This window comes from Zootoca vivipara, chromosome 15 (assembly GCF_965207765.1).
Source record: "Zootoca vivipara chromosome 15, rZooViv2.hap1.1, whole genome shotgun sequence".
NCBI classification, from domain to species: domain Eukaryota; kingdom Metazoa; phylum Chordata; class Lepidosauria; order Squamata; family Lacertidae; genus Zootoca; species Zootoca vivipara.
The window spans coordinates 9,435,017-9,462,231 of NC_142598.1; the positions used below are offsets into that span (position 1 = coordinate 9,435,017).

A 27,215-nucleotide genomic window follows, 5' to 3' on the forward strand; every position below is an offset into this window, starting at 1 on the left:
TTCAGGGTAAAAATCAGCAAAGGCTGCCAATATCTGCTCTGAATAGGAATGTGTTTGGCCCCTCAAGGCTCTTATCTGGGTACCGGTAACCCCATTTCTAGTCATTTTTAATTTTCAGGAGGAACTAGGATCTTTGTTAGGGATAGAAACAATAAGATATTGGCAGTGTTATAGCAAAAATAAGGTGTTTGTAGTAGCTTAAATAAGTAGTATTGCGTCTCTGGACCACAATACCTCAAGGACCGCCTCTTTTCATATGAACCTACCTGGACCCTAAGATCATCTTCTGAGGCCCTTCTTCTTGTGCCTCCTCCTCTAAAGGTGCGGAGGGTGGCAACACGAGAACGGGGCCTTCTCTGCAGTGACTCCCCGTCTGTGGAATGCTCTCCCCAGGGAAGTTCGCCTGGTGCCTTCATTATTCACCTTTTATTTTTAACCAGGCCTTTGGTTGCTTTGACATCCTATGCCCTTTTAAAATGTGTTTTTCCCCAAGGTGGTGGTGGTTATTAGGTGGTTCGTTTTATTTTGGTTATATGTTTTGTGGCTTTATATTTTGATTTTGTTCTGTGAACCACCCTAAGACCTCCGGGTATAGGGCATATATAAATTCAAGAAATCATGATCATGATCATCATCGTAAAAATAATCTTTTTATTGTGTTGTTTGAACTTGTTTATTGTTAGACTAATCTGGTAAAATAGTAAAAGCAGATTAAATAATTTCATGGAGGCTAAGACTATCTATGATTTTGATGTCTACTCACTACCTCCAGGATTAGTGGCACCATGCCTCTGAATCATGGGTTACTGTGGAACAACAGCAGGAAAGGACCGTTGCTTTGCGTCCTGTTTGTGGGCATCTGGTTGGCCACAGTGGGAAACAGATTAGCGGAGTAGATAGGCCTTTGGTCTGATCCTGCAGGGAAGCGTCTGGTTCATGAGGAACAGAGATCGGGTAGTCTCATAGAGTCCTTTCTCACAGCTAGGCATTGTGGGCAAGGTGGTCTTGGAGAGTGCTAGCATTGCTGCCCTTTTGATTGACAAATAATTAAAAAAGTCTCAGTTGGTCATTATGTAACATTATGTGAGAGTTGCTGCCTGAATTCATTTACGTTCCTCTTCCCAATTTTCCAATTATATTGCATAATTTTGTTATATAATCATTTTCCAGCTATATTCTGTAATTGTGAGCTGCCTTGAGTTCATTGATAGAAAGGTGTTTTATAAATGTATCAAGTGATTATGTTTATTTTTAAATGACCAGCAGTGTTCATCTATGGGGCCTGAAAAAGTTTTTTTAGAGTGTCTCTTCTTCATGGCTCATTTTTAAAAATAATTTTATTTATAGTTTTCATTTATATACATTTCAGTAGTTTAACAATAGTTCTAACATTTCAAACTTCGACTTACTTCCTCCTCTTTCTGCAGTTCCTTAAATTTATTTTATCATTTCCTGCATATTTTAAATTAACTTACTTTTTTATTCATCTATTTTGATAATATATACTTTTAAAACTACAGGTTATTACAGTAATCCTGTCAATGTCTTTGTCTGTTTACACTTTGTAGATATTCAATAAACCCTTTCCATTCTTTTCTTAAAAGGTTGTTATCTTGATTTCTTATTCTTCCGGTAAGTTTTGCCATTTCTGCATAGTCCGTAAGTTTTTGTATCCATTCACCTCTCGTCGGGACTTCTTCTTCTTTCCATTTTTGGGCAAGTAACATTATTGCAGTTGTAGCTGCATAAATAAATAAATAAATAAATAAATAAATAAATAAATAAATAAATAAATATCTATACTGTTTGAGCAGTTCTACACCTATAATTCCCAAGAGAAAAGCTTCTGTTTTTTTAATTACAAATGTTATCTTAAATATCTTTTTTAAATTATATATCATTTCCCAGTAAGCTTTAACCTTACCTCAAGACCACCACATATGATAAAAACTACATTCTTTTCCTTTGCATTTCCAATACTTATTCGTTTTTTATTTTTATATTTTTGCCAATCTACTAGGTGTTAGGTACCATCTATATAATATTTTCATGTAATTTTCTCTTAAACCATAACATGCTATAAATTTTATATCCGTATTACACAATTGTTCCCATGCTTCCATGTCTATTGCCCAATGTATCATTGAATATTTTACTTGTTCATCCTTCGTATCCCTTTCCAATAATATCTTATACATTTTAGGCAGCACTTTAACATTACATTCCCACAGGTCTCTCTCCAATTGTAATATTTATTCACCAAACCCTCATTTCCTAACTTTCTTAAATACTACGTTCAAATGATGATATTGTATCCATGTTGTTAACATTCCTGATAAGTCCTTAAATTCTTTTAATTTAAACTCTCCCCCTTTCTCTCTTAATAAATTTGTATAAGTTATCCAACCTTCCATCATATTCTTTTTCTTTACCACTATGGCTTCCAATGGTGAAAGCCAAAGTGGTGTTTTAGTAAGTTTTTATATTTATCCCATACTCTATACAGATTTTTCCTAATTATATGGTTTGTAAATCTGTTGTGTACTTTCACCTTTTCATACCACAAATAAGTGTGCCAACCAAAAAAATTATCATGACCTTCTAAGTCTAAAATATGTGGATTCTTCCATGTCAACCATTCCTTCAACCAGCAAAGACAAGATGCTTCATAATATAATCTCATATCTCGCAGGGTGGGGTATCATGGCTCATATTTTAATACAGTGTAACAGGGCCATTAATATCACAGGTGCCATATCTGCCTATGCTACTGTGTCTGAATACAGACTCTGCAACTTTCCACTATATATTTTGAGGCTTATATGCTAAGTATACAGTGAGATCAAGGCACAGAAATGTGTATTTTGTTTCAATTAATAGGCAGTGGTGTGGTTGAATGACAGTAGGCTAAGGTATTTTTAAAAGTGGGTAATTTGAAGTTCATTTTTCACGTTTCTTAATTGCTGAGCTCTGTGATAGATTTGGACCTTAAGAGCAATATTTTAAGCTCAAAGACTTGAATTACTTGCATATAAAAAGGCCTTACAACAGCTTCGTTTTGCAAGTTGACACAGAGTTGAGCTCTCTGAGCTCAATGGGATTTGCTCCCTAGTGTGCATAGAATCACAGTCTTACCCATTGTCCAATGCCCTGATTCTAAATATTGGTGTTAGATTATTGCTTTGATCCCAAGTTGCTTTGCTGCTCATGTAAGAGCCAATTTCTGCCAACTTCCCTTTGCACCCGCAGTCTGCCTCCCCATTTCCAAGGGTCCCCCATCTTCCAGGAGCAGATTTTTCAGGGGGTGCAGGGGCTGTAGAAGGGAGGGAAGCTCCATTCTGTGCATGAACTTCCTTCTGCTCATGGAAGGAAAATTAGGATCCAAGCCAGTAGCGTTATCTGACAGCAATAGGAGTGTGACATTTTGTGCAATTATACTGCTTTACACTAATTTTATAATCATGCCATTCTTTCATACCAGTAAAATTATTGGGTCGCCCCTTTCTTAAGGATTTATGTGCTGGGTTCCGGCACAGCAAATTTATGGGATCAAACTGTTAATGACTACCCTTTGCTCTATTCATCTCTGATCCTTTTGGCCACACATAAATATGTGAAGAAGACTTTGAATGCAGGATGGAAAAATTGGTCAAAGTATCAATTTTAAGTATTATAAATTGCTATAATGAATGTTGTGGTAAATTGATGCTGGGACAGGAGGCATATTTCCCCTTTATTTTCGCAGTATTACAGTTATAGGACAATGCAGTGCAGCCCTATACATGAAATATGATTAAAGAGATCAGTATTTATTTCCCCCCGTGAAATCTTCCTTCTCGCAAGCTGCACATTGGTTTCCTTTCTCTCACCACCTAGGAATCTGGCATCTGTTTGAGGGATTCCATTTTCCTCTCTCTTTCTCTGATTCCTCGTCTTTTTTTCTTCATGTGCGAAAAGTAAGAAAACTTTTTTTAAAAAATAAGAAACAAAGATCTTGAGGCATCTTAGTTTAAAATTTTGGTTTATTGCTTTCATTCGCCCACAAATACTTGGATATTTGGCTGCATTTGAAGGGGAACTGGTGTGGGGTGGGGGTGGGGGGACGGAACGTTAAAGGCTTTTCAGGCAGAAACCTGCGGGTCTTGGTTCCAGAAGCTGAACTGTGCCCTAAAGCGAAAGGATATGAGGATTAAATTAAATGAGAATAATTAATTTTGTTGTTGCTGTTGCCGCCACTTAGGCAGGATTTGAATCTATCCAAGAAGCCTTGCCACAGGCAAATGAGCGAATCTCTCTTTAACATGAGGCACAGTAGCCTGGATTCCTGGATTTTTTAGTTTAGTTTAGTTTTTGTTTTGGTAGGTGAGAGGCGGATTTAAAAGGGAAGGTTGGCAAGCAGGAGTATAAGCACTGAAAGCAGAGTAGCAGGCTACTTTGGGCTGTGAGCTCTGATCATTCTTCAGCTTTACTCTAGGGAGTGCAGGGAGGAATCTAGACTTTTTTTGAGACCCTTGTTGCTTGCATTCCAGGAAGAGAGAATTATTTTTGAAGTCTTAACAACGGGATGCAGGACTTATCTTCATTAAATGGGGAGAAATGTAGGAGGAACAAACCTGCTTCTGTTCAGGCAGGGTTAGCACCCGCAAATCATTACCTAGGGGAGAAGTATCTGCTGCAAATATCTGTGTACCAGGCAGAAACCCAACCTGGATTCCTGTCCTCCCCTATCTAACTCATAGCCCTCCTGCAAAAGCTTTCAGATATGCTTTGATGAGTGAACACTCCTCTGCTTGCATACCATTTCCTAGGATACTAATGCTAACTAGTTAGGCAGCTTTGCTTCTTTCAACTTCTTCCGAATTCTTTCAGCTTTCTTTTGCTTTCCTCTGTTGCTTTCTTAGTGTGTCTTAGACCCTGTCCAAATATTTTCACCTTAAGTTGTTGACTTTTTTTTTTACCCTTCGTTCTCTGCAGGCTAGGGTTTATTCTCCATATCTCAATAGAACCCCATTTGCTTTGAGAGGTCTTTCCCAGTACAGTATTTACACCGGGTTCAAGAACTGAGATGGGTCATTTAGGAAACATGACTTGCTTCTTATTTTGTTTCAGAACATTATTTTAAAGATGTAGAAGGGGTTGTTTCTTTTCCCCTCTTTAAATGAAAATGCTATAATGTACTGTACCTGACAGATTTGTTTCCAGAGAAACAACTGTATTATGCAGTTGAAAAAATGCTGGCTTTGGATGCAAAAGTCCAGTGTTGAAATCACTATTTGGCAATGAAGCTAAAAAGTGCCCCAGGAGATTAATGAACTAAGTCTTCTTGTATTTCAAAGCCAAAGGTGAGGTGGGGTGAGAAGGGTAGAATTCGGATTGGGACAATGACACTGGGGGTGTTGACATTTAAGCCTTTCCCCCATGCCATTTCCATGTTTCTCCCATGCCATTGAAATCACATGAATGCACACAGTGATTAACAAAATGGTGGCCGTGTGCTGGGACTACATTGCTTCTTCCTTCACTGCTCACCAGCTTCAGCATGGAGATCCTGGCTTGCACTAAGCCAGAGATTTCCTGTTACATCTGAACTAGGCAAAGCTAACTTAATGTAGATTAACAAACTGAGATAATAATCCAAGGCACTCACCCACAGTTTCTTAAACCATGGTGCCGGTGAACAATTGCACCCAGCCATTGTTTAGCTACATGCTATTTTGTTGTTGTTGCATATCAAACATCTGTTAAAGGCGCACAGAAGTAGGGCACATTATTCCTCGCTCTGTCCCCCCTTTTGGCTACTTGGCAACTATGCTAACAGAGCAAAGACACTTTTCAAAGTCACTCATAGGGTGACATTTAATGCACAAACATGGTGCACTTTGGCAAGCTTTCACACAGGCTTCCAAACTCTGAATACATCTTTCTAAACTTAATGCAGGAGCCTTCCAACTTCTTTTACTCTTAAAGAATATTACAGTGGTAAAGGTAAAGGGACCCCTGACCATAAGGTCCAGTCGCGGACGACTCTGGGGTTGCGACGCTCATCTCGCTTTATTGGCTAAGGGAGCTGGCGTACAGCTTCTGGGTCACGTGGCCAGCATGACTAAGCCGCTTCTGGCGAACGAGAGCAGCTCATGGAAACACCGTTTACCTTCCCGCTGGAGTGGTACCTATTTATCTACAGTACTAGCACTTTGAATTGCTTTCGAACTGCTAGGTTGGCAGGAGATTACAGTGGTACCTCGGGTTCAGAACTTAATTCATTCTGGAGGTCCGTTCTTAACCTGAAACTGTTCTTAAACTGAGGTACCACTTTAGCTAATGGGGCCTGCCGCTGCGCCCCCGCCGCACCATTTCTGTTTTCATCCTGAAGTAGAGTTCTTAACCCGAAGTACTGTTTCTGGGTTAGCATAGTCTGTAACCTGAAGCATCTGTAGCCTGAAGCGTCTGTAACCTGAGGTACCACTGTATATGAAGTAACATAGAACCAAGCAGTCAGAGGCTCATGTAGACTTGAGTTGCTGAATTTCTGAGGCAGAACTCAGAATATTCCTTAGACATTTATTTAGATAGGACAGGAGAAAACATCTGGCATATAAGAAAATAAACAAACAGAAATGCTGACCAACCTTAGATGTTAAAATCTTCTGAATAGTCTACAGTTCTTAACCAACTCCAAGAAGTTAGCAATAAGTTTCTATTAGATACAGGGGTTTTTTTTTCTTACTGAATAAGGCCACATTACTGTGTTGCTTCAATGAAAATGCCAAGAAGATGGAAGAAGGCCTGTGATAGGGTTGTCACCTTTGGTCAGGCAAAATAAAGAACAGTGGAGGAAATGGGCTAAAAAATACCTTTACCTGGTGCAGAAATGACTTCAAAGCAATCCATTACATTGGCACATGCGATTTACAGTGGTTTATTCAATGAAAATAAACCTCTCTCTTGCTCTCCACCCCCCCCCCCCCCCGGCCACACAAAAACACTCTTTTTCCATCCTTCCGCTCTCCACCAGACGGATGGACCAGGCCCATGCAAGTCCTCCATCTCTGATTCACATGCTTCTGCCTGTGCAAAAACTTTATTTCCCCCCACTCTCCACCAGGCCCATTCAAACCCGCTCTCTTGCTCTCTGCTCTCTGTCCCACCACTGCCCCCTCTGCCTGCTCAAAAAGGCCCATGCAAACCCCCTCTCTCACTTTCTGCGACCCACCCTCTGCCCACTCATAAACCCTCTCTCTCAAACTCCTCCTCCAGGCCCCACATCCCACAATTACTCTTGCTCTCACTCTCGGCTCTTCTCTTCATAAATCCAACCTCTGCCTGCACAAACTCCTTCTCAGGCTTTCGCTCTTCTCCTCTTACTGGACCCACCCTCTGCCCACACAGTTTTTGAGGAAGAGAATGAGCTTGAATACATGAAAAAAGGCATCCTGTTTGAAATCCAAACAGGACGGGGGAAATTTTCCTCCAGAAAAGGTGACCAAGTTTCTCTAGGGACGGGTGGCAATCCTAGCCTGCGACCAACCAAGGTGAATGAAGAGAACTAGCTTTTACCAGTGTTTTGACAAGCCGTTTGATTTAGCAGCTTGCCTGGGGCCCCAAACAGGAGAGCTATCAAGCCATCCACTAGCCCATAATATGTGGCTAGTATGCTGCATTTGGCATGATGACTTGTGCAAGTTGTACAAGCCTCCTGCATTCCTGTTTTTGGTATAATTTCTCATTGTGGATGGTTTGCACATCACATAAAACCATAGTTTAATGTTTAATGCAGACAAGCAGCATTTATTCTTGGCTTACCACTTGTGTTTGGTTTAGAGGGAACAAACCACGAGACAAGGTTCGGATAACGTGGCAAGTCGAGGCTTGTGGTTTGTTGCTTCCAGTGCAACCAAGAGAGCAGAAGGGAAGGAGCAAAGTGGGAACTTGAGAACAGCGGTACACTAGTACCTTGCTCATTCATGCTAAGCCAAAGGGAATGTAACATGTGAACACAACTAATTTGTAGTTATGTAGATGCTCTGAGTTCAGGAAACTTTATTTGTAGATATTTAATTTTTTAAATTTTATTCTGGCTCTTTATTCTTCCACTGTGCAAAACTCATCCAGTCCCAATTTCCCTTCCCTAAAGAGTGAACAGCAGTGTGGCCATGTTGGAATACGCTCTTATTTGAATTTGCGTTCACTGGGCACAATAAGCTTTTGAAGGTGTGGGATTTTTGGATGTTTTTACAGATGTGTCCTAGGGAAGAGGCTGACTATAGAGTACATTTAAAATTTATATCTGCAATGATGAGGCCTAGAAACAGCCCTTTACACCTCCTGTTTTAGAGGAAAATTTATTACATCCTTGTTCATTCACTCTTGTCTTTAGACAGTGATTGATTTAAATATCTCCTGAGCATGAGGCTGCCTTCCTAGTACATTTTACTGTTGGATCATTGATGGACGACAGTAACAAACTAGAATTTTCCACCCAGTACATTGTGACAACCCTTGCCAATGTAAATATTTTCTATTGCATCCATAGCTCCTGTGAAAATTATCTTACAACCCAACCTTGTTAAAGCAATTTATTATTGGGTGTTTTTTTTAATGGTTTATCTAAGTATCTGCTTTTCCTTTGTAGGTGTAGCATCTCTAAAATAAACATATGTGCTTCTTTGCACACAAAGGCAGTGATGCTGGCATTAGGGTATGAAAAACATGTTCCTTTTAAATAATACTGTTCCTGTGTTCCTGTGTCCTTGTAGACTCATCAATAACAGGAAAATAGCATATAATCAATAACTGAATTATGACATTTGCTGAACCCCCTTACTAAAATTAGGCAGGTTTTCCGCTAATATGAGATCCTCTATGGTAGCCATTCCCATAATTTGATTTTTGTGACTCTTTCCCCCCACCCATGCCTGTATTAGCTTGTAAACTTTATTTTGCTTCCTTGCAAGATAATCGAACTTTTACTGGTCCATTTAACAAAATAATAATACTCATGTAGTACTGAATGCTGAATATTCAGTAGTGTTGAATACCCTCAAAACTATGGCCCAGGGGTGGGGAACCTGTGGCATTCTAGAAGTTCCTGCATTACAGCTCCCACAGTCTTCAGCTATTGGCCATTTGGGATGTGGCTGGTGGAAGCGGAAAGTTCAGCCGCGTCCGGAGGACCACTGGTTCACTACCCCCTCCCTGTTTATTGGCCTTTGCCTAATCAAACAATCTCTGGTCTTTTAAACTGTGTATGGAGGGGAGAGTTATTGTTTGTTATGATGGCATGTGTTTTTGTGTTTTAATATTGTAAACCTGTTATCCTTGGATGAAGGGTGATATAGATTTTTTAAAAATAATAATAATAACAATTCATTTTAGTGGGCATAAGCATGTGCTAGATGTAGATCACGCCTCTCTCTTCCCCATCCCCAGTGCAGTGATGCATTGCCACTAGAGGAAGCTTTTACTTTTTATTCAGCCTGTTGTTTATTCGAGTTTTGTGCATCCCTGCTCCAGCTGTAGTCAGCTGTCTCCTGTGTGTATGTGTTTTTAAAAAAGTAACTAATAGAGTATGGCTATCTCCCTGCAGCAAGACTTCCTGTCCTTGCGTCCTTATTCCATTTCTGAGTGAGCCACGAAGGGCTTATAAACAGTTGATATGAAATGATAAATGCATGATAATTTAAAAAACGATCTCAGAAGAGAAGTGCTGAAGAAGAAAGAAGAGGGAATACCTATTTGTGAAACTTTGAGTCCTTGTGGTCCCCCCCCCTTTCGTAGTAGGTCTGTTGCTGAAAACAACACAAACCTAATGAATAACGGAGAGCCCAAATGATTAAAAAATAGTTGTTCTGTGGCGCAGATTCTCATATGGGCAGAACTCCCAATGGCTGAAAATTTCTCTGATAAATTTCTGTAGACTTCTTTCTCCTAGTCACAGCTATTTCGCTACATGTGGAATTGACTCTCCATACTTCCAAGTATCTGCGTGTGCATACTTATAACCTACTAAGTTATGTCCAGAATAGTGAGCATATTATAACCATGTAGATAGCGTAGAGATAATTCCTTTTAAGCATGCTGTGTGTGCGTGCGTGCGCTAAAGCACTTTCAAATTTAAGGTCTATTGCACAACCAGATTATCTATCTATCTATCTATCTATCTATCTATCTATCTATCTATCTATCTATCTATCTATCTATCTATCTATAGACTACGGGGTATTTTATCACTCATTAAAAGATCATGAGGGAAACAAAGTGTTCAAATGACGCTGACCTGGAATTTAAATTAATTTTAACATTTGCATTAAAGGTCATTTTTATTTAAGCACTATCACACAAATATTGTAATAGGTGTGTGTGTGTGTGTTTTTTAAAGAAAATAGGCAACAAAGACATTTGTATAAATCAAAATACAATTAAAAATACACTGATAAAATGGCTACTTGTAAAGTAATAGTGGCACTGTGCAGTAGTACAGATGTGTGACCATAGACTCGCCCTACTTGGCATGTCTCTGCAAAAATAAAAAAAAACCATCAAATATAAAAAGGTGGGGAATTGTTTCCATTTTTATTTAAAAAAAGATGTTAGATTTCCTGCAATCTGAAAAGCAAAATAAAAACAGAAGCAATGCAGGAGTACAGCAATTTGATGATGATGTCATTTAGATGCCCTATAAAAAGTAATTTAACAAAGCATGGCAATTGCAAAGCAAACACTCATTGATATATAAGGGTTGATTCACACTTTGACACCTCACAACTGAACATGTGGACTGTCTCCTTTGAAAATGCGGTATGGTTTTCAAGCTTAAACTGAATGCCACAAACATTTTCTCTGTGTTGAGCAATCTGTGATAGCTCAATCATTGAAACATGTGAGTCAACATTTAATGTCAAGACCAATAGGTGACACCAGTGTATGTGCATGTGTAGGAACCAACAACCTACCGCCATTAAATATCCACCCCACTCTACTATTAGGTGAGCTAGAGAGTGAATAAGAGGCTAAGTGGGTTATGTGGGCCATTTCTTTTATCAGATTCATAAAAATCTTCATTTTTGAAAAACAACAGTCCTAAGATTTTTTTTGCTGTAGAGTTTGATTTGTGGGAGACGTCTTGCCTTTTTTTATTTCCAGTAACACTGTTGCAAGTAATTTCATTGTCACAAAACAACAAAACACCCTCACTATTTCGTTCAGATTAACCCGATGTGTCCAAATCAGCATCTTAATAAGTAAAACATTTAAATAAATAAGCAATGGGTTTTTGATTTTTTTTCTTCAAAGCTGGACACTGCCAGACTTTATTCTGGCTGAAGCAGAATCCTGATCTTTGTCTTGTTGGGTTGGGAAATAAATTGGGCAACCACGTTTACTTGGGAGTGTATCCCACTGATTTCGAAAGGAGCTACTTGTGTTCAGGATGCAGCCTTTGGCCTGGTTCTCACAAAGATGGTTAATCTGTACCTGCCCTGAAGTGCAGCTGAAGTGCACACAAATGCCCCTCTATAAAAACACATTTCCTGCACAATGAAAAATGTTGGAGAGAAATGTCCTTACCTGCTTTCCGAAGAGGTCTAGCTGCATGCAGGTTTCTCCCCTCAGTGAGAACTTGGCCTGTGTGTCAGAATGAACTTTATTTAAATCTTAAAGTAGAATAATTACTGTGCATTACTTTATCCTATCCTGGGAACTTAGGAAGAAATATATTTTAAAATATTATTTTATTTGCAAACCTGACATGAAAATCCAGTGCGAGTGACAAAACTCAGCACCTCTCTCTACAATTGCTTTGGTCCTCAGTCTTTTAAGGTGATGTTAATATCACTACATAATCTCAGACAAAAATACTCAGAATTTCACCAGGGTGTCTAGTCAGAGCTTGAGCAGTATTTATTGCTTGCTCCGTGCAATGCTTTTTAAATGCTTTTTTAGGGGGGAGTTTAAAACTGCAACAAAGGCTTCCTTTAGTCTGCAAAGCTGATTGAGTTGCCAACCTCTGCCTTGTCCAAGATCCTGATCTGCCATCTCCACTGCAATTAAACCAGAATTTTCTCAGTTACTTAAATTGGTTTCATCGTCCACCAGTCTGAATTATTTGTTCTTATAATGCACAGGCAAATTATCTTTCTACCAATGGCTTTCCTATAGTGTTCTGAGTTATGGAGAACAATAAAGAGGTAGAGATGAGAGTAAAAACATATGGGTGGGGATGGAGGTTGTTTAAATGAAGGTGATTCTACTGTTGCTGTAGATGATTTTTAAAAATATTATTTTTATTTAAATATATATATTTTCTTTTAAATCTATATTTCACAAACCTGACATGAATCTTGGTAGCTGAAGTTGTGGGAACACTAAATCATTTCATTCTGGTTTTTATATTGACAGACACTTTACTGGTGAGTCCTGTTGCCTAGTGCATTGGATTACAAAAGCAAGATTTTATGTTGTGGGGTAGGGCAGGGAAAAGCTGGGTAACTCTTGGAGGATTGAAATAATAAACCTGTGTGGAATAGCTGGACTTCTGAGCTTATATACCAACGAAGGGGAGGAAAATATTTCAGTGTTTCAGGTACGAGAGGCGGTTGGTGAGGGTTGCTTTTCGTGTTTGCACAAGGATGTTGAAAGCTGGAAGGATAGTCATATTACTCTGTTGCAGCAAAACCAGCGAATAGTCTCGTGTTACCTTAAAGACGAACAGAATTCATGTAGCCTTGGCTTTTGTAGATTAGAACCCTCTTCATCAGGTGCACAATACAGGCGCACAACTCACTCACCCTTCTCTGTGAATGTTGTGCTATTGCTGCCGTTGTTTTAATTTTGAGACATTTCATGTTTCATTATATTTATGTATCTTTTCTGTTTGTGCTTGGTGTGGGGTTTTAGTTATCAAAATTCTTCTTGTAGGTTTTTTTAATCTTGCAAATTTATTTTTATTTTATTTTTTTAACACCCAGAGGAGATTTGCTGCAGAAGAGCATTGTAGCAATGGGGTACCACGTCTCTTTTAATGCAGTTGATTATTGGAATAAAGGACAGATGTGACGCATGCTTCTCCCAATTACCATTTTTACGCAGAGTCTGTCTATGGAGAGACGCATTCAGAGATTTGGAGGTGGTTTTGTAGAAGTGACATTGCCCTTCATAGCCATGGTTTGTATTCATTCATTTTGGACTGCCTCTGCTCAAGTTATATTTGCTGGTGGTTTACATAGCTGTACCCTAGGAAAAGTTGAAACTGGCTCTCAGAAGTGTTGTCAACACTATAGTGATTGTGTGTGTACGTTTGGTGTGACCGTAACATATACCAATTGGATAGTGATATGATGAGCAACACACTTCCCCTCTTGATCAATGCCTGCATCACTTCTGCAACTCTCTATAAAATGGATTTTGAAAAGTTACCATTTTCTTAGTTTTGTTTGTGAAAGGGTAGGACGTAACTCTTTGGAAACAGTTTTTTTAAGCAGGAAATGGACAAGACCGAAGTGGATTTTATCTTGTCAATTGATAATTACTGTATGTATTTAGACCCAATGATTTATCATTACATAAATGATATACCCACCTCTTCCCCATTCTTCCTTTGGGAAGGCCACAAGGAGGAGATCCGAAGCTTCCATTTCCATTTTCAGTTAACCACAGTTTAGAGTTGTGTCTTAACCATGATTATTGAAACAAGGCGGCTTCGTAAGCCATAGTTTGAAGTTGGCTTATTTCAGTAAACCATAGTTAAGAATAACTCCATAGTTTGTCTCGATTTAGACATAATGCTGAACTGTGGCTAGTTTAAAATCACAGTGAAAGCTTCTGTTCTTGCAGCTGCACCTGAGCGGGAGGAGAGGGATGGGGCTGACAAACCTGATACTCATTCTTATATTGGCTCATTCTAATATTGATGAACCATACTTAAATCAGAATGCAGACGGTGTGGGACTGAGAAAGTGATTAGAAATTGGGTTACGATTAAAAATTAGGAATTCCTCCTTGTAGGGATGCAAGACTTGATTGCATCCAGCTGGGACAGTTCTTTCTCCACTTTTCTAGGGACTGCTTAAAAACTAGCTACCACTGTTTGGAGATTACTTGGGCAATGCTTGGTGAGAGAGCCAAAGTTGGTTGGGAGGGTGGTAAATAGAGAAGCATCACAAGGGGAGGGCGAAGTGAAAGAAGAAAATAGATTGTGGAATTGGTGCTATTCTGCTTAATTTTAATTTGGTTTCCGTTTTGAATGTTTATACTGTATATACAGTAGCTTGCAGATGCTCAGAGTCTGTAGTAGGGTTAGTTAAAAATCCAAATCCATCAGTAAATGATATTTGATCCAACTCAACTATATAAATAACTAAGATTATTCTAGTATGAAATAAAGGCTCACTCAGGGCCAGTGCTGTGATAGCAATTAGAAGAAAATGGTTCCTGTTTTTCCAGAGGAATAACTATCTGTCCACAGCATAGCTGCCAAGTTTTCCCTTTTCTCGTGAGGAAGCCTATTCAGCATAATGGAAAATCCCTTAAAAAAAGGGATAACTTGGCAGCTATGGTCCACAGCCAGAGTGTAAGTCATCACATATGTTTGTAAAATGTTATGTGTAAATCATATGCATTGTTCCCCCCCCCCCGATTCATGTATCTAGAGCATCAAAGATGGGTGCTGCCATCTACTTCATTTTATGCGCTTGTCTGATAAAAATCTTAATTCCTGTAGTGAAACAACTAAGATGGATGTTCCATTAGATATGCCTTTAGGAGATGGTGTTAATTCTCTAGTATCTTCTTTCTATCCAGTAAAAGCTATGGCTCCCTGCCTTCCATGATCGCTCAGTGCTGGTATACCTGCCACGCCTGGGCCAGTAGCTTTCAATCCATCCCAACAAAGAGTTTCTTAGCATGACCAGTGCTTTTTTTCTTAAAAAATGTTTAGGGGTACTCTCATTTTCCTACTCATATTGAAATATTGCCCCACAATGAGGCCAAACTTAGATTCACAAAATGTTTAGAGGCATGCGTCCCCCTGCATCCCCCCATAAAAAAAGGACTGAGCATAACTATAATAATATTCTGTCCTAACTGGCCAGATCTTGGGACTGCTCGTAAAATTTACATCAAGGATAATATCCATAAAAAGCCCTAGGTTTTCAAATGACTTTGTGGTTGTACAACTAAAGACATATAGCGAGGCCCATCTACTTTTTCAGCTTTATTTGCAACTCTAGGTTGTGGTCTTTGAAAAAAGTAGCTGTAAGCCAAATTGTGCCACAAAAGCAAAACAAACTCTTTAATTTTGCATGGCATATATTTACACACTGAGATGTCTTAGGCAGCCACTTTCTTCTTTAAAAGTGGAAGTGAATTTGGATCAGCTGTATTTGAATCACCAATAAATAGAGAGGAAATTGGTAAACATCCTATTGCTTCGTTAGGATAATTGCTACCATAAAATAAATGCTGAGAAAATGTACTAATGCAAGCTATCTCTGGTTTGTGCTACTCCTTTCATACTACGCCTGACCCGATTTGGTGGAATGTTATGTCAGCCTGGGGTGGTTACTGACAGCTATGGTAGCACAGTGTGGTTCAGTCATATTTTATCTAAATGTCTTGAGTATCTTTCACCAGCAGAAGCATTTAGAATTGACGGTGTCTCCACTGAATTTGGAGTAGTGCCCTTGGAGTGCTGGCATCATGTAATGATTCGTAACTTTCAGCTGGTTAAAAACCAGTCACAGATCTGGTTCTTTATTCTGTAGGAATTGTCATGGCTATATATAGGTGTGCTCAAGAGCTGCACCCTAAGTACGTCTTTACAAAATGTACCTACTTCTGATGAATAGAGAGCCTAGTCCTTCTAGCTAAAGGGCACCAGTTCTGCTAGAAGGCTGAGCAGTTTTATTCAGTAAGTTTGTAATCAAAGAGGCTCTCAATCTTGCAGTCTAAATCCAGGTGTTGAATAGAGGTCTGGTTACATACAGAAGGCAGGACTGGATTAATTACCTGAGAGTCACAATTCCAGCTATTCTTTGTCCCTGTTACTTAGAATGGTAGAAATGTGAAAAGAACCACAAACACATTTTCTCGGCTCCCGACTATTTCTGCCCTTAACTCCAAGTGCTTAGTTGAATGTGAAATTACGGAGTCATTTTGTAACTTTAGTTAAAAACCTTTGACTCATTTATTCCTGCCCTCTCCATCACTTATGCTGCTGCCAACTCACATTACTATAGAAGATGGAAATATTAAAATAAACTTAGCATTTTTTTTTTAAAAATAGTGTGTTCCTGCACACATTTGTCCGGTGCTGCTCTAACTCTGCCCCCACTCCCCAATTCTGTGTATTGTTTATTTTCCCTGCTCAGACGGGAAAAATATTTGAATGCAACCTCCCCCCACCTTTTTTTTGGAAATAGAAAATTGAAAAGGCTAGTGAACCATGATTCAAGAGGCTGAGAGGGAGCTTCTTTCTTTCCTAGCATTAATTAACTCAAGTTCGTTAGGACGTTGAGTCTGCCGCACAGTTTTCTCTTGTTTGTGCTAAATCAGGTCAGAGAGGGAAAAACTTTTCAGGCAGACGCTGTGTGTTAGCTCTGAAGAATGAAGAGGAGAATCAAAGTGATATAACTATTACATAGACTTATAGTCATCTGTAGGTTTTAATTGTGTACAGTAATATGCAAAATGAGGATCTGAGTGAACAAATATTTCATCTGGTTGTGAAAATGAATTTTATCTAATTTTGGGGGTGGTTTAAATAGGGTATATTTGATGCATCATTTGGATTGGTTTGGGCTGGCATTCTGATTATGGAAATCTGTGTCAGAGGCAAGAGTGCAACATGAAAATCTCTTTTTTTAAGTCTATAATCGGGAGTCTATTTATGTCTATTTGTGGCAATGATGAGGAGGAGTCTAATTGCCCTAACCCACGGCTGAATCTGTTGTTTGCTTCTAGTGGATTTTGTTTCCTTGAAATCTCAGTTGTGGTTGGCCATGTTTTTATAGAACTCTACTTAAATCACAGTTTGTGTTGCGAAATCTTGTATTTCATAACTCTTTATAATAATGGAAAGGCAAGATGCACCCCCCACAAATTCTGTACCCCATATTACAGTCTCTGGAGCTGGGCCAACCTGGACACAAAATCCTACTGACTCATTGTTGGCCAAAGCATTATTATTTTGGCACTCGGGGGGGGGGGGTTCAGCAGGGGCAAGCCACAGGCTAATATGTTGCAGGTCTCACTAGCCCTTTGGAGAGTAGAAATTTATGTGCTATTCATTCACTAGGGATGTAGTTTGCCAGGGTGCTACTGACTGTTTCTATGACAACCCCAAGAAAGCTTTACACGGTGCTCCTATTGCTGAACAAGAGTGAAAGTGAGAAGGAGAGAGACTCCCAAAACGAGCAGACCATTAAAAAGGGGGGGGGAGGCCCAGAGTTAGAAAGTTTTGACTTGAAGTAATTAAAACTCATAAGCTCTCTACAAGACTTGGGAGTTTCTACCCCCCCCCCCCAAAAAACCCCTTGCTTTGAGAGGAAGAGAGCAAAAAGGTCTTTCTCAGACAACGCTCTTAAGAACTTCTCCACTTTAGCATCATACTTTGTTAATGAATCTGGAACTGATGAAGAGAGAAAGGTTGCTTTATATTGTGAGAACAAAGAGATGGTGGTATTTTTGTGAGGGGGTATATGCAACCCACATCTAAACTCTGAGTCGGAGAAAGCCATACTTGGCCGTGAAATTTTCTTCTTCATTTGAATCTCTTAAATCTTTACTTCCCCTTCATTCTCACTTCCTTCCTTTAACCTGTCTTTCCATCAGCATATTTTCTTTCCTTCTCTCCCCCCCTTTCCCCCCTCTACTAATGGCTGAAGTTTCCATATCTTTCCTACTTGCCTCTACTTCTCCCTCCCCTGTTTATTTATTGATTTGCCTTAAAGACAAGAGAGGTTTTCCTAAAATACTATTCATTCCAGGTTATTTGTGCAGAGTTTTAACCTACAAAACACTGAAAATAAATATTAAAATAATGTTTGTTCATTAAGCTGCAGCATGGCAAACCTTCCTAGGTTCCTAATTTTCTGCATTAAAAACTGACACACACCCCCCCAGATGACCACACATGTCTCACGGAAAGGAATCAAGCTTGCATCGTAACTGCGAGCGGTGGTTTGATCCCATTATAAGCTGTATCCTAGAAAGCTCAAACTCGGGCTTTAAAGTTCCGTAAATCTGCTGTGCTTTTGGAATGGAGTGAATCTGCCTAGGACGGCTGTCCTAAAGTGTGCATTCATTCTCAAAGGTGCCTATAATAAATGCTCCTAAATGAATTGCTGGTTTTCGGTGTTGGGCATTCAGCACTCCCATTGCAATCGCTAGGGATGGGTGGTGATGCTCGACAACCTTTCCATTGTTTCTGTTGCCATCCCTCTGTGTTACGTTTCTTAAATAGCATGTACCTACACCGGTATTTCAACAAACCCCTATGTATTATAGCAGAACCAGCATGGCTGTTGTATTCATGAGGTTGCGTTTTTTTAAAGGAATCAAAACCTGTTCCATAGAACAGCGGCTTTCCTGTCTTCTGTGGAATTCCATGTGCAACTTACTTCAGATAATTCCATAGACGCCCAATTCTGCCATAATACACCAATTACGGTATCTTATATGCTAGTTCAATGCATGTGTCAAGAATGTTGAGCTTTTCGGCTGTGACAATCGTCGTATTGTAAACTGACGCTGTCTATGCCAGCCCAAGTGCACAAGCAGCCCAAGTGGTTGCTTGGGGTGACAATATTTTCAAGGGTATCAGTAAATCCATGCGCAGCCCAAGAGGTGTGCCCTAGGAGTACATTTATTGTCTTGGAGGTGCTAGGTGTACTTTGCAGCTTCCTGGCCAGCCCTGAAAGTGTGTAAAAATATTGCTGTTCTGTGAAAAAGGCCTATCAAGGCTAGGAAACAAGAATGTCCTAGCCTTGATAGGCCTTTTTCACAGAACAGTGTTGTTGTTGCTGCTGCTGCTGTTTTTATTATAATTAAATATAGCATCTTGTTACAAGTCCTGGCTTTTGTATTTGTTGAGTGCCACCTGACCTTGACAAAGGGGCTGTACTTTTGCACCTCTGTCTTGTACACTGAGCACTTCTGATCACAAGAAAAGGAATGCTACGGGTCGTAGTGACAGAAGTGGGTGGTTTTTTCTTTGTTTTGCTCTTCATTTTGTTTTCTTCATTCTTCTTAATGTTCTTCATAGTCTAGTCTTCACAGCTCCTCATGCACATGTCTATAAAGTTAGTGTTAATTGAATTAATTTTAATTTGCTGCAATGTCCCCCCCCCCACGGGAATATTTCCAAGAGTGTAAAGACTGATTGTACTGTAGTTTCGTTCCACACCAAAAGTTGCTTGTTGTTTTAAAAACATACATTATATTTAGTTGTTTAAATGTTTTGAAGGTCGCGCAGTCCTTTGTAAAGGAGGATCCTGGGCCTAAAACAAAAACCTGGGAACCTGTACATTCCCAGGTAACAAGGAAGTGAGAATTTCAAATGAGTTTTGAATTTCAATGGCAGACTTCAAAAATGTGGGTTTTTTGGGGGGGGGGGAGTGGAGTGGGGGGGAGAGAAGGGCACAAGTTCGTTTTCCCTTTATCTCTTTTATTCTACTTTCTTGAACTTCGACTTGCACCCTCCCCCCTCTTGACACAGATATAGAAAAATAATCTCCGAGCTTTTGTGTCGGGATGGAACTCTTCCACCTCAACTGCCTGCCTGCGCACCCACCTTTAATCTGCCTGATGGAGGGGAAGGGGGCAGGCTCAGGTATTACCTAACACAGCTGCGGACAGATCACCTTTGTCTACAGTCCTCTGGGGGTTTGTCGCCAAGGTCATGGAGAGGTGTGGGGAGGCCTGTGTTTTTCTCAAGCAGACAACATATTTATGAGCGGCAAGAGGGTTTGGAGGGCCCCGTATCCTGCTTTTAATGTATCTCAGGCTGACCTGTGCCAGATTTGTGAAGTGGCGGGAGAGGGGTGGGGGAGAGAAAAACAGCAATATTTCCCCCCAAAAAAATCTCCAGCCAAACGTGTTATGGCGGGGGAAAGCCTCCACCCTGCGATTTGCGAGCACAAATCCGAGAGCTCTGATTTAGCTTGCCTGCTTAGTTGCTGGAAAGCTGGCAGCAAGGCCTGGAGCTGGCAGTGGGCAGTAGGCAAATGCTCGGCATAGGTCTGTCTTTTGTGCCATCTCTGCGCACCCCGCCGGAGCATCTGGCTTGTCGAGGGTGTTGCAGGAATAAGGGTGGCAGCTCTGCGAGCGAAGTCAGGGTTAGAGGTGCTCTGAGTATATCTGATGGTGATGCAGGGAGGCGTACATGGGCTCTTTTTCTCTGGTGGGACCAGAGCCCTGAATTTGTCTGTAAATTCACCCGTCTTTGATGCAAACCTCTCTGTCTCTGTCCTGTGATATTGGGAGGTTGCGGGTGGTAAGACGCTTTGTGCATGGATGGGCTGAATTAGAGGAAGCAAGCAAGCAGAGCTGTCTTCTAATAAAGCAACTATGAGTTCGGCTATTGTTGCCTCACGGCCTTCTCTGTGCCCAATTCCTTGAGGACGGCACTTAGAAAAGTCCAGCAAAAGCACCCCAAGGCCACACCCTTTTCTTGACTCCCTAATGCAAGCCTTTGAATCTTTCTCGCGTCCCTTCATTCCTTTTCTTTCTTAAATCTTTCCATTTTTACAATTTAGCTTCTCTCGCGTTTGCCTTTCTCTGCCCTTTTAAATCACCCATTTGCTTTCCTGTTTTATGCACCACCGTTCTTTTTCTCTGGTCCTCATACTTTTTCGTACTTTTTAATGTACTTATTCTTTCCCCTCAAAATTAATTATTTTAGTTCCCCCCCCCCACAGAGTCATGTTTTCTGATGCCCTTTTAGTTGAGTATGTGGCATGAAGCAATAATAAGCAACAGAAAAGTGGGTGTTGGAATGAAATAGATTAAATTAAACTTTCAAAACAATGCATTTTAAGCTTTGCCATTTTAAAATAAAATTTTAATAGAGGGAATAAGGATTTGGTTTAGGTGAATAACTTCATATTGTGATGCTGGTCCGTTGGCTCTAATCTGCATATATTATTAATTTTTTGGCAAATCTTGGGGTGAAAATTGCAGAAAATAAGGAAGTGGCACAGAGCTTCATAGGGCTGACTGAAACCCTAGTTTTGGAAAGCCAAGATGCTTGCTGAGGCCTGGAGTAGCAATACCAGGAACTTGCAAAGAAATAATATCTGTATGCATTTTAAATTAATGCTACCTGAACTGAGAAAAAAACAGGGCGGCTATATCTTAACCACATACATATTGAAAGAGAGAGAGAGTTGTAATTGGAAGGAAATATTTTTCAGGGTTTTCATCTTTTTGTACAAATAGTTGGAAAGGCAGCGAGGACAGAAAGAGAATGAGATTGAGAGAGAAAGACGGAACAGCTGCTTTTTCTGAGGCCTTGTGGGACTGTCTTTTTTTGGAGGTGGGGGGGAGAGAGAAGAGGTGGGTGGATGCTATGATATTTATTTATTTAAAATATTTTGCCAGTCACCTCCTTGCCAAAATCTGCTGGCCAATAAAATTTTTATTGCGGCTGGACTTTGCTTATTCATTAGATATGAACTTGTCGATTTGGCAAATTGTTTTCCATCTCTTAACTGCAGAGTCTCTCTCTCTCTCTCTCTCTCTCTCTCTCTCTCTCTCTCTCTCTCTCTGCCACCCCCTCCCTGATTCCTTCTCCGCCAACCTCTCCCCCCTCCACCTCCCTTTCTCTTTGATGCAGCCATTGGCTGCTCCACGATGTGTCTCCTTGCCAAATAGGTGGATCCCTTCTCCTCTCTCTCTCTCTCTTTTTTTTCTGCTGGCATTGGCACAGGCAAATGGTTGGGGACTGAGCATGAAAGGAGAAAGCAAGCGAGCAAGAGAGTTTAAGAGGAAAAAGGGAAAGGAAAAAAGGGGGGAAACAACAACAACAACAAAATCCCTCATACCCCAGCAGTTGGGTTTTGCCAGCAGCCGATCACAGCTGATTCCAGAGCGGAGTCTGTCCCTTTTCCCCTAGACCTACGATCGCCCCTGTTCTCAGGCGGAGGGAGCCACATCTAAGTTGCATCTTTGCATTTTTGCCAACGCTGAGAGAGATTCTTTCCCCCCTCTCAACTCCCCCTCCTGATCAGTTGCTGTTATTCTGCCTGTTTTTATTTTTTCCCTTCATCCTTCCTATTATTATTATTATTATTATTATTATTATTATTATTATTATTATTATCCTTAAGAGACATTTGGCTTTTTTTTAAAAAAAGAAAACATATTTTGTGTGTGTATGTGTGTGGTGATGTTGATTTATTTCTGTCCCCCACTGATGTTTCCATTCCTAACCTGCTTTCTTCAATTTTTAATCCTCCTTTTTTGCTATCCCACTGTTTTTATTAAATAAGACTTTTTTAAAAATAATAATAATAATAATTGGCTAACAGTTTGCACTAGAGAATGCAGCCAACAATTGTTTTCCACCCAATTTAAGAAATACCCTGCACTCTTCTGTGCACTTCCTTTTTATATTTTTTACTTTCCTCCGTGTTCTCCCCTCCTCCCTCTTCCACCTCACGGCCCCAATAGCACCCCCCTTCCACACTCTGCAATTCTGAGCCCAGAATTTCTGAATCGGGGGCTTAGCTTCGCCGGGATGAGCCAGAGCAATGGTAATTATTTCCACTTTTGACTTTCCCCCTCTCTCTTGGATGTTTTTAGCTTTAGGGAAATCTTTACTTAAAAAATAAAGTCAGAAAGCTTCCTAAAATAATTGCTCGAGTATATATAAATTATCCTGAGCATTGTATCCTGCAAGGGATATCATAGCCAATTTTGTCTTTAATTGCAACATTTCCAAACAAACTTTATTACTTTTATTTTTAAAGGTAGTCAAATTTTAATTCAATTAAATTTTTTTTAAAAAAACTCCAAATTTATCTTCTGGTGATATTCTGGAAACAGCGTTAATCCTCCACACTCCCAACATACCTGCTTGGCGTCCCTCTTCTACTGTTGTGTTTTATCTTGTTGCTGGGTTGGATCATATTCTGGGCTTGCATATTTGTTCCCTTAATTTTGGTCAGTTTGTGTGTGTGTGTATATATATATATTTAACATATAAATTTCAGCTTTAAGGGTGATTCTTCTCCCTTCTCTATTTTCTTATTCTAATGTTTCCCCCTCTTCTTTTGTTTTGCACCCTTTATTCTCGCCCTTTCTCCCCAGGATGAATTCCACCCCTTCATTGAAGCTCTTCTTCCTCATGTCCGTGCGTTTTCTTACACATGGTTCAACCTGCAAGCTCGGAAACGAAAGTACTTTAAGAAGCATGAGAAGCGGATGTCGAAGGATGAGGAGCGCGCCGTGAAGGACGAATTACTTGGTGAAAAGCCTGAGATCAAGCAGAAATGGGCATCCCGGCTGCTGGCCAAGCTACGCAAGGACATCCGCCCGGAATTTCGCGAGGACTTCGTCTTGACCATCACGGGCAAGAAAGCACCGTGTTGTGTCCTCTCCAACCCAGATCAGAAGGGCAAAATCCGCAGGATTGACTGCCTGAGGCAGGCTGACAAGGTTTGGAGGCTGGACCTAGTTATGGTCATCTTGTTCAAAGGGATCCCTCTTGAAAGTACTGACGGGGAGCGGCTATACAAGTCGCCGCAGTGCTCAAACCCGGGCCTTTGCGTCCAGCCACACCACATTGGAGTCACAATTAAAGAACTGGATCTTTACTTGGCGTATTTTGTTCACACTCCTGGTAGGTCATGCAAACAGCACGACTCACTGTTTTTATATTTTGTGTTTTAATTTTTAAGATGGTTGCTTTCCTCCCAAAGTGTGTGTTTTCCTATGTATGTTTTTCCTTTCATCCATAGTTAACAAATTGCTAACTTCAGAAATGCACTGGGATGACCCCACTGTACTTAGTAGTTTGAAAAAAAGTTACTGTGGCCTTTCTTGACTTCCTGTTTCTCTCCTACCTGCAATGTCTGTAACTTTCCCAGGGTGAAGAAAACCCCCTTTTCTGCAGGCTGGGTGGTACAGAATAAGAATATTTATGTAAATGACAGATTATTTGAGAGAACAGGAAATCAAATTTATTAGAATTTGGAATTAAGAAATGTGCTTATCTTGAGGTGAGGCTTTTGTTTCCTTTGCTTGATTCCCCTCCCCCCACCCCAATTTCTTTTGTTGGCTTGATTTAGCATATCGGCGTGCCCACGGCTTGCAAACTACAAACATACAAACAGACACTCCTGGACGTTTTTATGCTTTGTACAGCAGCCTTAGAGCAATAAAACTGAATTTTTCGCATCTGCTGTCCCACATAGGAACAAGGTTCTCAGGGGAAAGGGATTATGGAAGAGAATTTTAGAACCTTTTTCTTTTGTTTCGGTGGCCTCTTTTTCTTCTTCTTCTTCAACCCCCCCCCCCCCCCCGCTGCCTGCACGTTTGTGCACACATGTTCTTATTTAATTTTTTTCTTATATATTTATTTCAGCTCCCTTTTTATTTTGTTTTCTTTCCAGCTTTAAAAAAATACTGGTTAATTTTTAGCCTCTGCCCCAGGTACACTCTATTTGCTGCAGACTTTGAAATCCGAATGGGCTGGCAGCCGGGTGATGGTGCGTTTACCCTTTGCTGCACCAAGTTCAAAGGAAAATTAATTCAGCCAAAAACGTTTCTCCTTCTTTCTCCTATTGTTACTCCCCTATTTCTCACTTCTTTTTTTCTTTTATTTTCGTCTTAAGTTGTAAGAGGCCCGATATCAGGCTTGTTTTCCTCTTTGCCAGTTCTTTGCTTGTTGCACATTTCCTTCCCTATATAGAATAACTGCAAATCTCGGCTGTGTTAAATTCAGTAGTCTTATCTTTGCCGCCTCATGTATCCCAGCACAGTTTGTGTTTCTTTAATTTCAGTCTAATAATATTGTCGGGAGTCTTCTCTCCTTTTTTAGAATGTGCCCACCCAGTATGTGTACAGCAGCCTCTGGACAATGTCAGGAGGTTCATCACAGCGCCTGTGGATGGCATTTCTGGCACACTTTTATCATCTATTCTGCACAGCTCAGGGCACATCCAGGCTGGGCAAGTAACAAACAGTGTTCCCCTATTCCTTTTTCTACAAATTCTCTTCCTTTCTCTTTCTCCTGTTTTTAAAGTAAAGACCCCCCACTGACCTTCCCAGACAATTTTACATACAACACATTCTTATCACAGAGATATTCCCCTCCCTTCTGCCAGCCTGCCACATAATCACATGCACAAACAGGCAGAATCTGAGCATGGGCATGCAAAATTCCACCTCATGTTCATACCACTGTCTAGCACATATTCCACTTACATACACAGGTGTGTCAAAGAAAGTATGCCCCTTTCTGTCTGTTTATTCCTCCACTTACTAGATTTTTACCTGTCTTTCAGCCCATAACGATACCCACAAGACTGCAAACTCAATCATGATAAAACAAGTTAAAGAAACAAAATGTTTTTAAAAGTTATCCAGATTATTTACAGTATTAATATAGAGCTGAGACATACTGTCCCAAAGACTTATCACCACTTAAATACTGAATTGAGCATGCAACTGCTAGGGAAACTTTGTGAGGTGAGCCAGCGGGATCACCTCTGGCATTTATATTATAGTGACTAAGGCAGTTTTCCCTTGTTGCTGGCAAACCAACCAACTGGGCAGTTAAAAAATGTAACTTGATCTCTGAACTGTCCATTGTGTTCATTTTATGCTTCTATTCTTGAGCATGTGCACGCACATGCACATGGTGGGGCGGTACAGGCTCACGCCACGGTGAAACCTTCAGGAAAGTGATCCAGCCCCAAGGCTATTTTTTGGGTTAGGGTTATCTGTGTAGGATTCCTTTTCATCTGAAATGCTGCAGGGTCATATTTTGAACATTCAGGAATATATTATCTGTCACTGTAGAAAATATTAAGGAAGAAGGACAGGGCAAACGACAGAGTCTCATATTGAAGAACCAAATTCACACTTATAAGATAGAAAAAGATATCAGAAGAGCTCTTCATATGAGTGATTTTTGTTGTTCTTATAATGGATAACAAATAATCAGCAGTGTCCTGGTGATGGCGATGGCGATGATCTGTCACAAAAGGTTAATCCCATTTTTTAATTCTGTTAACAGATGTACCCTATGCAAGAAAGATCACTTCATTTATAAGGCCTCCTTTTAATTTATGTACTTGGATGTCAAAAACAATGGGTTGGAGTCGTAGTTAAGCGTGCGCAACGGTGCTGGCAGAATCTCGCACCCCTGCCCCTTCTTCCCCATAACAGTACAGCCAACCCCCTGAAAATGCTGTGTCCTGGAAGATGCCTTTGCCCCCTGCACCACAGGCTGCCCCATGGAGCAGGGTGCAAAACCTCGTGGAGGGACTGCCATGATGGCTAGCTGCCGAAGCTTATTTTTGCAGGCCACAATTCTGCATGCTAGGTCACATAGTTACAGATTTGCCTCTGTTCAATTTCAAATCTAGGAGTCAAAGTGGAGGAAGTAGAATTCTTGCTGGGTGAGAACCAACTGCTTGGGCTAGTGGAGGAACGCTCTGCAGTTTCAAAGCTCACCTGAGTTTCAAAGCTCATCCTGCACTGGCGCCTAGAAATTAAAGCCCAGATGCTTTGTTTATCCTGGCTTTTGTCCTTCTGCCATCACTCTTAGGAGAGGACAGCAATGAATGCTTTAGGCCACCAATCTTGATTTTTGCTGGTTTTATGAGCAGGACTATCATTTTATGAGCAAAACAGTATTCCTAGCCCAATGGCTTCCTCATAATTTTATTTAGTAATCTAAAAGTTTAATATTCCCCTTTCTATATTAAAAGGCTACCCCAATGGGGAGACAATTGTGAGTCTATCCTTGATTCTCCCCAGCTGCCACCTGTTTTTTAATTTTATTTTTTAAATAGTGATTTTTCAGCAGCCAGGCTGCAGAACCAGAAGTATCCAGAAGTAAATCCCAGTTGGGGAGTGGGTTTGGGGCATGTTCAATGGATACTGGATTGGTAAAGCATACGCTCCTTCCCCCCTGCCACCCCCAAAACTCATCTGTGAGTGATCCACACTTGCATTATCTTGCCAAATGTGGACTTGGGAACACGTGTTTG

At 40.4% G+C, this 27,215-nt stretch overlaps 1 protein-coding gene and 1 long non-coding RNA gene across 14 annotated transcripts in view; one reads left to right on the forward strand and one right to left on the reverse strand.

Annotated features, from left to right (window-relative positions):
* Positions 1-27,215, forward strand: part of NFIX (nuclear factor I X) — a 195,369-nt gene that overhangs the window by 43,122 nt on the left and 125,032 nt on the right. For 9 of the 13 annotated variants that reach the window (XM_060268739.2, XM_088658558.1, XM_088658561.1 and 6 more), the window contains exon 2: positions 23,305-23,836. In XM_060268739.2, coding sequence (XP_060124722.2) covers positions 23,305-23,836 — 532 coding nt within the window. Of the gene's footprint in view, positions 1-21,915; positions 22,749-23,304; positions 23,837-27,215 lie in introns of those variants that run through there. The other 4 variants (XM_088658562.1, XM_088658566.1, XM_088658564.1 and 1 more) reach the window with 3 other exon arrangements.
* LOC148683369 (uncharacterized) lies at positions 1,615-22,125 on the reverse strand. The gene is made up of 3 exons (XR_015947244.1): positions 22,038-22,125; positions 11,566-11,622; positions 1,615-1,741 (listed from the first exon to the last, which is right to left on the reverse strand). It is a non-coding gene; the product is annotated as an uncharacterized LOC148683369 (long non-coding RNA).